General features: G+C 43.4%; 1 protein-coding gene across 3 annotated transcripts in view; it reads left to right on the forward strand.

Annotated features, from left to right (window-relative positions):
• Positions 1-13,289, forward strand: part of LYRM4 (LYR motif containing 4) — a 194,504-nt gene that overhangs the window by 54,150 nt on the left and 127,065 nt on the right. For all 3 annotated transcript variants that reach the window (XM_088471696.1, XM_088471698.1, XM_088471697.1), the window contains exon 3: positions 4,004-4,124. In XM_088471696.1, the coding sequence (XP_088327822.1) occupies positions 4,004-4,124 (121 nt within the window). The remainder of the gene's footprint in view (positions 1-4,003; positions 4,125-13,289) is intronic.

Here is a 13,289-nt window from a genome sequence, read left to right on the forward strand (position 1 = left end):
AGATGTGAAATCAGAAAATGCACTTCTCCTGCTCCAGGTGTCTGATGGCCAAATCAGAGTCACACTGCACTTAGTTTACTGTGACAGGCACAGTAAAGCTGGGTACATACTGTACGATGTGTAGCGGGACGATATGTCGGCCCCTTTGCCGTACATTTCGTATCGCAGGTACACGTCAGAGCAATGTTATGAATGACAGAACGATCGCTCGTTCTGTCCTTCATTAATATGAATGGGGACGCTTGCGATATGTGCAGCGCATCAAACCAGACAACGGCGCATGCGACCTCGGGAGTGCGCATATCATGCATACACGCTGCACGATATGTAATTATGATTTGGCCAAATCGTAACGACATCGTTCCAGTGTGTACCCGGTTTAACAGAAATCCCTCCCCGTCATTAAGAGGCAGGATGTGGTTTGGAAAGCGGGAACATTTCAGAGAGTGTAGACAGTGCAGACTTCCACTGTGTCTCAGCATGCATTGCTGGACACAATGTCTATGTCCAGCCAACAAGTGGGCAATATCTGCAAAATTCTTTAAAAAATAATATCTGTGTCCAACCAGATTAAACTGCCCTCACCCGGCTACTTCTTCATGCCACCTGGCAGGCAAAATTTTTGGGGAGAACAGTGAGGGAAAACACCCCATGTAAATAAACACCTGTAACCTTAACAGTCAAACATGGAAGATTAAGCGTGATCGTCTGGGACTCTATTGCTGGATCCCGAGTCGGCAACTTGCACAGAGCAATTAGCACCCTGAACTAAAAGGGTTACCACAGCAATATACAATGTCATGCAATACCCACTAGTAATCTTACAGCACAATAATCACCCAATCATACCTCCTGACTATGACAGAACTACCTTTGAAGATGACTGCATGCTTAAAATCGTGGAATGACCAGCACAGTTTCTAGCCTTAAACCCTATCCCAGTGGTTCCCAAACTTTTTTGAATCACTGCGCCCTAGAGTATCAGTATTGTTTTCACGGCACCCCTAAGCCAAATGTTTGATATTCAGGAATTCAGAAAAAGATTTGTAAATTGTGCTTACCTGTCATCTTTAGGATCAATTATGTGGTGGTGGACAGGTTTGCGCTTCTTAGAAAAGAGAGGGGGGTTTTAACCCCCTATTGTTCCTCAGCACACTGAATTTTACTGGCAACAACATATGAAAACTATATGGTAATAGAAATCAGAGATATTGGATGCATGCATTTGCAAATACATGGGAAGCTGCTAGGCCTCGTCACGGCTTCTCTGTCACTAGCAGTCCCTAACACTAAGTGGTTCACGTCCGGGGCGCAGTGCACCCCAAAAAACGTCCAGCCCAGGGCATCACACGAAAATGGAAAAAGAGTGTAAAGTATAGATGTGTGCGAGTAATCAATAAGTGTGGAATATGACGTTAAAATATGTGTGAAAAAATACATGAATAATAAACAAACATAAAAGTGATGTGAAAAGTAACTATGTGTATTAAGTGGTGATGCCCTGAGGAGGTCCAGCCAGAGTAGCCTCAGAGGGCCCTACGCCCAAAAGCTCACCCCAAATGTAATATATACCAATTAAAGCCTCATAATAAAGGAGCCAGCATTAGCAGGGCATGCTGGTTCTAGTAGTGCTAGTTGGAGTTCCCAGGGGTGACTCCCAGGTAAGCTGGCTCTCAATTTGGATGCATTTAGGTATGTGCCTTTATCATGAGGCCTTACATTTGCCAAAATATATGTGCCTTTATTATGAGGCTTTAATTGGTATATATTACATTTGGGGTTAGCGTTTGGGTGTAGGGCCCTCTGAGGCTACTCTGGCTGGGCCTTCTCAGGGCATCACCACTTAATACACATAGTTGCATTTCACATCACTTTTATGTTTGTTTATTATTCATGTATTTTTTCACATATATTTTAACCTCTCATTCCACACTTATTGATTACTCGCCCACATCTATACTTTACACTGCACTGTCACTCTTTTTCCATTTTCGTGTGATGCCCTGGGGGGGTCCTGGGCTGGACGTTTTTTGGGGTGCACTGCGCCCCGGACGTGAACCACTTAGTTTTAGGGACTGCTAGTGACAGAGAAGCCGTGACGAGGCCTAGCAGCTTCCCATGTATTTGCAAATGCATGCAACCAATATCTCTGATTTCTATTACCATACAGTTTTCATATGTTGTTGCTAGTAAAATTCAGTGTGCTGAGGAACAATAGGGGGTTAAAACTCCCCTCTCTTTTCTTCTTGGTATGACCCCTCCCTTTCATGCACCTGAAAAGTACTATCAAATTGATTGAGCAGCTGCCATTTTTTTTTGTTTGTTTTAGGTTTGCGCTTCTGTTTTTCCACATATATAAATTACATTGACCATAAATAATTTGAATTTGTGCTAGACCACCAACCTGAGGCTCCCCTGCAGGGTGTCTAGGCACACAGTTTGGGAACCACTGCCCTATCCAGATGGTTTGGGATGAACTGTACAGAAGGGTGAAAGCAAAGCAACCCTACAAGTACAACACATTTGTGGGAACTTCTGCAACAGTGTTGGAAAGAACTTCCTAAACAATATTTGATATCCATTGTAGAAAGAGTGCCATATCTGTGTTCAGCGTTTATATCTGCAAAAGGTGGCTACATTGAGTCAAAAATTTAGTTAAGCAATATGATTCTTTATTTTCTTTCTTCAGCTCCAATTGTTTGTGTTCTATGATTTAATTTCAGAGTACATTAAGACATTAAACTGTGTAAATTTAATAAAACTGGAAATTTATGTATATAGAATCCAAATGCATAAGTCAGCACTCACATTACGATTGGTTCTTCTGCTAGGGTGCAGTCAGTTTCAAATAGGAGCCGCATTCCTAACTGTAATAAATACAAAAAGCAAACAGATGGCACACACAAGTTTTGTTGTAGATCGGAAAAATTTGCTTTATAGGTCAATGTTTTGACTGACCAAGGGCCTTTCTCAAGACATCCTCAATGTAAAGCAGCAAGTGGACTGAATTGACAAACAGTGATACGTTATATACCCCCTCAATAGGGTCATCCAACACACATGTACACAAATTGCACATACCCATGAGTAAACTTTTTATTATGAAAAGGCATAAACTATAGACTCACCAATATCCTCAAAACCCCATTGTACAATCATCACTTATAATAGTCCATCGTACTGTGCAAAATCATTAAAAATAAATAAATACTTCATAAATATTAGTAAAAAAACCTAATCAGATTACAAGCACAATTACTTCCAGTGTGCGTTCCATAGTGAAATGCATCACTGCTTTCTCTGTATACAGGAAGCTGGTGGTTGGGTTGTAGTAAGCTATACTAAATACAAATTCTATACCTTTACCGGACAATAAAAAAAAACTATACCAAAAATATACATACAGTCATACACACACACGTGCCATTGTAAATTGCATCTGTTATTTATACACTATACCAAAAGGCTACCTACCCAAGTGGTAGGTTATCTTTCTTCCCCTGATCTCTCTCCTCAGGACCTCTCCTTTGTCACCTGTTGGCTGTCTCCACATGGATTTCACAACGCTCCCTGAATATAAACTTTTCTAAAACTGAAGCTGTTGTCTTTCCCCCAGATCAGGCCCCCTTTCCTCCCTTCTTCCTCTCCTTTCTCCCTCTAATATTTTGCCCTTGTACGGCCCTGCCATTCCTTGTTGATAACCATCCTTGACAGATAACGGAGGTCTCTCCTCACTCCTACTGAGTCTCACTTTTCTCGCACTAGCATTTTGTTTTCCGTCAACAGCATTATGCTCCAGGAGTGAGGACAGTCTTTAATCATTGTAACAGATGTCAGGGTAACTAGACCCCATAAATGAAGTCATCTAGTTTTCTGTTTAACTGTGGTAGGACAGCCAAAGTGATTTTTCAGCTGTGGGTGATTATTAAAATAATGTATACTCTGATAACTTTGCATAGAAAATAGAGGTGAATATTTACCCTTATTCCGGTTTTCTTACTAGAACATATGCAATCAGAAGAATAAGAGATGCTTTCAGAGAAAAAAAACATGCTTGTGATTCTCATGAGATACAGACCCTTTTCAGCTTGGGTAAAGAGAACTTGGACGTTATTCAGCGCCAGGTAAGAAATCATCAGTGACTCTACCAAGTGCTCTGAATTTGCTCCTTATTAAAGAAGCTTTAGCATAACAATGGCAAGCCTAATATCTTCATGAATCTTGAATGGCAGATGGCAGTGATAAAATGGTGCAGGCTTGAACAATGGGAAAGATGAAGAACCTATATAATGCTAATATACATGAGATGGAAGCTGGAGGCTGATAAGTGTCAAATTCTGATTTGATGTTGGTCACTTTCCAAGTTTTTACTAAAATGCCCTTACCTTCCCCCCCAAAAAAAAATAAAAAAATTTGTGCTACTATAATATATTTTTTATATGTATATATTAAATCCTCTTGATTATTTGTGATTCTTTAACATCTGATAGGACATCAAAACAGTGGGTAGGAAAAGTGCAGAGAGAGCCAGAGTTTTAGCTTAATGTATCTAAGCTCCTATCCATCCTTTTGGTTCTGGGATAGTCTTGCTTTTGATATCTGTGTAACAAAATGCATTTCAAAATATATTCAAATTTATCTGTAACTGGAGAACAGAGAAATCGCTCCTGTTGGACAATAACATGGGCTCTGATGCTTTTTTTTACCTTTGGACGTAATTAGTATAAACTTTGCTGTTCGTTATCTCTGAAATGTGTTGCAGCATTATTTTTTTTAATCTTTACTACAGTATTAATAAAATACCTGTCTGCATTCTCCCTTCTCTTAGCACTCTGTCACTCTGCTGGTCCATTTTAGTATTTGTTTTATACCATTTATTTTATACAGTAATTAGTTTGAACATCTTAGTTATTCTCTTATACCAGTGGTTATTCTGGGTCGAAGGATTACATTTTAACGCCTATTAAAATAAGTAATGTTATATAAATTTAATATACTTGAGCTTTGGAATATGCTTAATTAGAAATAGGTGTTACTATATTTTCTAATGCACCCCTTTAGTGGTGTTTTTATTTAGTCATAATTTTGTAACCACTTGGTCTCTACTTACAGCAGGTTGTTACTGCGTACTTCGTATACTGGTATAATAGATCTACATGAAAAAGGTTCACAATGTCTAGATAGACCCCAGATGTTAGACAGACAGTAAGTTGACAGAGACAGAATGTTGGCACACTAAAGGTTGACGTGCACGAAGATCAACAGAGTCAAAAGGTCAACATGAAAATGGTAGAGACAGAAATGGTCGACACGTGATTAATTTATTGTTTCTCTAACCCCAATATTCACCCTAACCCCAGTGTTCGCAAATATGCGCTATAGCGCGTATTTTACCCGGTATCGGACACTGGGGACTGACTTTTTTAAAGTACCCGGGGACGCGCTGTGCTGTTGCCAATCCCTGACAGCTGGCTGCAGCACAGTTCGTCCCCCTACAGAGACAGACATAACGCTGTCTGTTAGAGCTGCCATTGAGAGTAAGATAGACTCATTGGCTGCTGCTGTGGAAAGCCGTGCTCGGATCAAGTGTCTGATCCCAGCATCGGCACAGCGTCCGTGCCCGACAGCTGGGACACCAGGTACCGCCTGGTCCCTCCACCAGTGTCGGAGGGAGAAGCTTGGCTCCGGGCGCGAGCTGAGCGGAGCTCGCTGCCTGGAAGCCAAGTAGCAGCAGCGGGGGTTTGGCACTGGCCGCAAGCTTTTGGCTCGCGGTCCAGCAGCCAATAGGAGGCAGACGCGACGAGCCAATCGCGGCTCGTCGCATCATAGCCCCGCCCACTCGCTGCGTCTTGAATAGACGCTGCTGAGCGGGAACGTTCAGTCCGTCAGTGGAGGGGAGGAGTGAAGACCTCCCGAAGACAAGTGAAGAGCGGCATGGCAACAGTTCCAGCGGACGCGCAAGAGGCCAGAAGACGGCGTGATCAAGAAGGAAGAGGCGGCGCGATCAAGAAGGAAGAGGTGGCACCGCTGCCTAGGACGGGCCTGAAGCAGAAGACTGAAGCTGAGGACCGGAGAGGACTGCGGGGGTGGAAAGTAATGAGCTATCGAAGCTCCCCACCGCAGCCTCTTCCACCGCGCGGGTAGGCGGCCTTGGGCCACGGTTATTTACCCCTCCCTAGACCACCAGAGTTGTCAGGCACTAGGCCCGTGGCAGAAATTCAGGCAATAGGCCTGTGGGTATATAGGCGGGCACAATGCCCGGACTACATAGGGGGCATTAGGCCCAGTTGAAGGTATCTGCCCCCTCTCAAATAGGTGTGTGACCTTGGCATTAGGCCCCAGTAGTTGACCCACCAATTTGCCCTTTAGTGACCTGGGCCTAATGCCCAGGTCATACACCTTTTTGGGGGGCAGCTACATCCACTGCATAGGAGGTCTGAGAGGCATATGGGGACTGCTACCGGGGGCACTGCATAGGGGGACTACTACCGGGGGCACTGCATAGGGGGACCACTACCCGGGCACTGCATAGGGGGACTACTCCCGGGGGCACTGCATAGGGGGACTACTACCGGGGGCACTGCATAAGGGGACTACTAGAGGGGGCACTGCATAGGGGGACTACTACCGGGGACACTGCATATGGGGACTACTACCGGGGACACTGCATAGGGGGACTACTACCGGGGGCACTGCATAGGGGGACTACTACTGCGGGCACTGCATAGGAGGACTACTATCGGGGGCAATGCATAGGGGGACTACTACCGGGGGCAATGCATAGGGGGACTTCTACCGGGGGCAATGCATAGGGGGACTACTACCGGGGGAAATGCATAGGGGGACTACTACTGGGGGCAATGCATAGGGGGACTACTACTGGGGGCAATGCATAGAGGACTACTACTGGGGGCAATGCATAGGGGGACTAAAGAGCATTAATGTGCAGCATCATGTGTAAAGGGCATTAATGTGCAGCCTAATTTGTAAGGGGTATTACTGCATGGCATAATGTGTAAAGGCTGGGCATTGCTGTGTGGCATAATGTGTAAAGACCGGGCATTAATGTGTGGCATAATGTGTAAAGGCTGGGCATTGCTGTGTGGCATAATGTGTAAATACTGGGCATTAATGTGTGGCATAATGTGTGAAGGCTGGGCATTGCTGTGTGGCATAATGTGTAAAGGGCATTAATGTGCGGCATAATGTGTAAAGGCCGGGCATTTATCATTTCATAAATATGCCTATTACCTAAAGCATTATTCATAGGCTAACCATACTATCGCTTTAAAACGGGACACATGACTTAATTGCAAAGGTTCTGTGACTGGCTGACTTCATGCCTGGATTTCACCTGGTTTTAATGAGCCACAGAACCTGTGTAATCCATGTGTCCCAGTTTAAAGTGATGATATGGTAAGCCTACTTATTCACTGGGTTTTGTGAACAGACAAGTCATATTACCTGAAAGATCGTGGAGGCATTAAAACACGCATTTAAGGGGCTTGTTGGGATATCTGATGCTGTTGGGGGGATCAGATGGGCATTTTAGGGTGATGTGGGGAGGTCTGAGAGGCATACGGGGAGCTCTAAAGCATAAATTATGATGGGACCCAGAAATGGTCAGGTAGGACCCCATTTTTTTTAAAGTGGTGGGTCCTTGGGACCCACAAATTTTGTCACTCACCGCGATCACTGTAACCCTTCCTCCTGGTGCCTACCTCTAACCACTGGATAGGTGCCTGACCCTAACCGTCTCTTCTACTGTCTAACCCTAAAGGCCAGTACACACTAGACGATGTCTAGTGTGTACCGACCTCGTTAGCAGAGAACCCGGCGGAGGTGCTGGCATTGGCAAGTGCATACACACTTGGCGATTTCGGGAGCAGCAGCAGAATGGTAGCGGGGGCCATGCTGCATTCGGCATGGCATCGCTAGCGACATCCTCATATCTTTCTGCATGTACAAAAGATCTGAGGATGCACAGGACGACCGGTGGGAGTGCGCATCGTGATAGTGGGTACACACTACACATTTTGAACGATTTGTCGTTCCGATGCATCAGAAACAGCCAAATCCTTCAAAATATTGTGTAGTTTTTACCCAGCTTAACCCTCCTGGTGCCTAACCCTAACCACCAGGAGAGATCCCGAACCCTAACCGACGAGGTAAGTCCCTAACCCTCCGGTAAGTGCCTAACCATAAAAAAAACAAATATGTGGAACATTTTCGTGTCGACCTATTGACACTGTCGAGCATTTGTACCTGTAGACCTTTAGTGTGTTGACCTTTTGACTCTTGTCGACCTATTGTATGCCTAACATCTGGTGTCTATCTAGACATTGTCGACCTTATTCATGTAGATCTATAGTCCGGCATCCACTTATGACAGAGAGCATCAGAACAAAGTGCTAATTACAATGAAAATAGCAAGGGTTTTCTAATGAAATCAGTTACAATGTTCAATTATATTTAAAACTCATTTTTTACTACAAGTCTCTCTTGCTAGAAATGCCACAGTTATTTTATACTAGCTGGGATACCTGGCGTTGTCCGAGTTGAAGACTGGACCCTGAAGTACACATGCAGCTTTTATTTATTTACATTGTCCTCGCCTGTAACCCCAATCCATTGATCCTGAAAAGGACCCCACTGTCTGCTAACATGCATGCAAACAGTGGCATAACTACTGTTGGTGAAAGGGGCACGGCTGCCATGGTGCCTGAGCTGCCTCTGGCCCTCCGCTCCCCCTGCACCCAGTCACGCACACAAGGTGGGCCGGTTCAGTCAGGGCCATCAAGGGGGGCCCGGGTGTCCGCGATGTTGATTTTGTGCTCCCCACCAGCTGATTACTGGCGCACTAACAGGCAGTCATGGAGAGATAGCGCCGCAGGTTGCGAGGCAATTAGAGTTTGTGGATTAGGATTGTGTGACAGTGTGTGGCCTTAATGAAGTTCAAACCTAGGCAAAAACCTAATCCTGGTCAAACTAAACCACCATGCCACTTTGGCAAAAACCTAATCCTGGTCAAACTAAACCACCATGCCACTTTGGCAAAAACCTAATCCTGGTCAAACTAAACCACCATGCCAAGTTTGGTGGAGCTAGGTCCAAAACTCTGGCCAGAAAGGACAAAAAGACTTAGACACGCTTTCTCGCTTATTATATAGATATTCCTCAAATGCAAGTATTGCCGTAAACCTCTGATATTAGTGATTACCTGGTTTTGGCTACTCCCCTAATAAATTAATTGTGAACAAGGCAATTCTGCTTGACTTTGTGTAATTATCCATTACTTTGTCACTTCCAACATTCTACCTAATGCAGAATCTTATGTGCCTATTTAGCAAGGTTTATTTTTCTTCATAAAACTATATAGGAACATCAGTTTCTACATGATTTATGTATTATGTACTAGTAGTCTAATGTAGGAGATTTTTGGCTAATTACAGCTGCAAGCCGCAGTCCCCATTATTATCAATGGGGACTAAAGCAAAGTTTGGATCGGGAGGAATATTCTATGCCTAATAAGACCAACATTGAACTCTTCAACCACAATGCTAAGTGCTAAGCTTGGTGCAAAGCCAACATTGCACATCACAGTGAAAACACTATTCTTACAGCGAAGCCACATGTTATGGGGCATGCTTTTCTGTGGCAGGGACTGTATAACTCATATAAGTAGTTGAGAAAATGGACAGAGCAAAATGCAGAGAAATCTTGGAGGAAAACCTGCTATGGGGAATATTCAATTGGGGGCGAGAATAGAAAATATCCCGCACCTGCAAGTTTTTTCCTGCGGGATTTTTGCTATTCAATTAGGTGCGGGGTTTTGAGTGCCGGGAGCTTTTTTCCTTTCGCCTAGAAAGCAAGTAATTTTCCTAAAATCATTAATATTAGAAAAAAATTGCAGGACTTGCTCTGGCGGCACCCCCCTCTAAGGACTAAGTATGAGTGAGTGTGACCCTCGGTATGTGTTCCCCCAGTGTCAGTGTATATCCCTTGTAACGGGCACTGGTAGAACTACATCTCCCAGCATCCCTTGCTCCTCCCACCAGCCCCTGGAGCCTTCCAGCAGCCTCCTCCCCAGTGACAAGATGGAGGGGAGGCCACCGGAAGCCGCGGAGACTACCAGAGACCCCCGGACAAGTAAGTGTCATTTTTATATATTTATTTTTATACGTGGCGCAGGGTTTTCAGACCTGAAAACCCCGCTACAATTTTTTACATTTATTGGATATCTCAGGTATCGGAAGTGCGCCAGAATGGGGAGCAAGGTTTTTTACCTCACATCTAATTTAATATGCCCCTTAGACTTCAAAGAAGATTTATTTTCCAACATGACAAAGGCCCAAAGCAAACCACAAATGCCACACTGGAGTGGCTCGTCAACAAAAGTTTATTGTCTTAGCCTAGTCAAAGGCCGTATTCTAATCCAAATGACCATCTCTGGCAACGATCTAACCTGATGGAGATTGATCAACTTTGCTAAGAAGAATTGTCTCAAATTCCATTGTCTAAATGTGCCAAACTCAAAATAGTCTCAGAACTTTAATTGCTGTCAAAGTTGGTTCCACCAAGGATAAACTCTGGCGGAGAGACTACAATTAATTAAATCCCTTATATTTTGTTTTTAGTGTAGATTAGTGGGAATACATTTTTTTATTAAATCCATCATGGTTTCATGTTGTAACACAGAGTGTTACTGTAATAAATACTTGCAATTTAGGGGTACATAGATCGGATTAATTATATATAAAAGTGAATGCATCGACAGGAGAGTTTGTGCTCCCCACGGATTCCATACCACCGGACTTGTGGATTTTTATTCGCAGTTCCATAGTGCTGTGTACAAAAATATGCGCGTCCAGCACAAGAAAGCGCCACGAGGGGTGCGAGTTCAGTTGCCGTTACCAGTGTTTGTACGCCATTGCAGCGGCAACTTGCCTCCTTCGTGGGTAATTGGATTGAACCCTTACAGTTTAAAAGTTTGTGACACTGCACCATCTGACTGAACTGATAGTGATTTGAACTGGCTTAGCTTCGCGCTAGGGATTGCCAAGAAGAAATTATTTTTATTGCATGAAAGCAGTCTGGCCATACTGACAAATAAAGCAATCTGCTAAACTGAAGTTACAGAGTGCGCTTCATCCTGAAGGTTCATGGCACTACGCATACACACACACTTTTTTTTATTATTGATGTTAACTTTGAAGCCCCCGCAAGAAAATCTATTTCCTCCAATTATGTTTCCATTTAACGAATGAATAAAAATCAGCATGATCATTCTAGGCTGTTTTATATCAACTAATTCCAAAAAGCAAAACTATTGATCGTATGCAGGGGGTGCTATGTTTTTGTTTGACTCTGCTTTGTGCACAGGCATTGATTTATTTTGTTATATCGCCATAGTAATTTGTAGAGCAAACATATTTTACATGACAGTTACAAGTTTGTTTTCTGTAACTAGAAATGGTGATATTTTGTTAACAGTATTTATAGTTATCAGATTTTGATGGTCATTTTGTGCCTTTACATTAGGACTTTTTCAGTCTAGAACATTTAAAATGGTAGTTACATTATCTTTTGCATAAAAATGTTAGTTTCGTAAGGTTTCGTAGTGTCTGCACCATATATATTTCCTTAAGGTCTTTCCAAGCTTGCATGTGTCAACATTAAAAGGTATCAACTACAGTACCTATGTGCCTTTGCTTCTTAGTACATAGCCCATAGCCCTCGATGGTGGAATGAAATCACGCCAGGCACGGCACTGCAGGTTTTTTGAAGTTGTTATATTATGCAATAAAAATCAGCATAGTTACAGAACAACCGTACACGGCTGTACTCAACGTTGCGTGAGACCCCATCATCAGTGTTGTATCTGGCACTCCGAGTAGTGAATGGTTGCTTGCCAAGGCTGCCCTCCACCATAAACCTAACAAGGTATATGTACAAATAAAATAACCTTGTGGCAGCAACTTTGGACTTGAAATAAATTAATTAAACCTACACACATTTATTTCAAGTCCCGGAGTGCCACCACAAAGTTATTATACATACACATACAGATGTGTCCGGATACATCTTTCTTTAAATCACGCCAAATACTCCGTTTAGCGCGCTATGGTCTTAGCTGCGCCAAAACACTAAACCTAGGACACTACAAGCAAACTTGAGGAAATAGTACACAATTCAGGTTAAGCAGGTATAAGACAGTTCCCATACAAGTGACCCGCATGCCATGCATATTTTATACTTAATCTGAATATACTTTATACCAATTCTTTTGCTGCAACAAAAAACAAAAACTAATCCTAAGTACCCAGTACACTATATGGGAACTAAGAAAAGTATGCAACACGGGAATCGTGCCAGCTGTCTCACATCATATGGCGCAAAGGGATACTGTACAGTAGGTGTACGAGGACACATCTGTGAGTGTATGTATATATGTATGTATACTGTACTATACTTTTTGATCAACATATATTGTGTATTAATAATTGAACAGAGTTAGTATAGTGATTCATCCCTGATTGATACTTTGAATGCCTGTGAGGTTTTTTCTTGCAGACATATTGAGCTGCTCCACCATAAAGTACAGACACATCAGAACAGCCTTTGTGTCATGAACTGAACACGCAGCAATAAAGGGGGGTACAGTAGCTAAAAGAGTTATTTATCTGTCCAGTCTGTCTGGTGGAATGGAAAATCTGGTATGTATGGGAGCAAATAACAATAGAAATTTGCTCCAAAACACTGGAAAACAGACAAGATTTTACTTCCCACCAAACAGATTGGACAGATAAATCTTTAGGTGTGCACGCAGCCTTAAGGTGCGTACACACTACACGATATGCTCCTTGAGCGATATCGTGTAGTGTGTCCACGGCAGGCTGTGCTCAATGTCGTTCATGACGTTGAGCACAGCCGCTGAACGATATCATTAACGATATCGTTCAGCGCCGGGCTCTCTCCTCCATTCCCCAACATGCAGCAACCTGACGAGGTCATCAGATTGTGCTGCATGTTCAGGCGATGGAAAATGTCGGAAACGACCAGCGGGAGTGCGCATCGCTGGTCGTTTCCGACCTAAAAGTGCACGCTTTGTGCACGATTACTGAGCGATTGCACGATTACGATGTCGTAATCGTGCAGTCGCTCAGTAATATCGCCCAGTGTGTACCCACCATTATGCTGGGTACGCATTGGCAGATATATTGGTCGTGCTACACAGCCGATGGCAGATATACAGTAGCTACAGATATATCTGTCCATTGTGCTGTGTG

This window comes from Taudactylus pleione, unplaced genomic scaffold (genome assembly GCF_031769625.1).
Source record: "Taudactylus pleione unplaced genomic scaffold, aTauple2 ptg000116l, whole genome shotgun sequence".
Taxonomy (NCBI): Eukaryota; Metazoa; Chordata; class Amphibia; order Anura; family Myobatrachidae; genus Taudactylus; species Taudactylus pleione.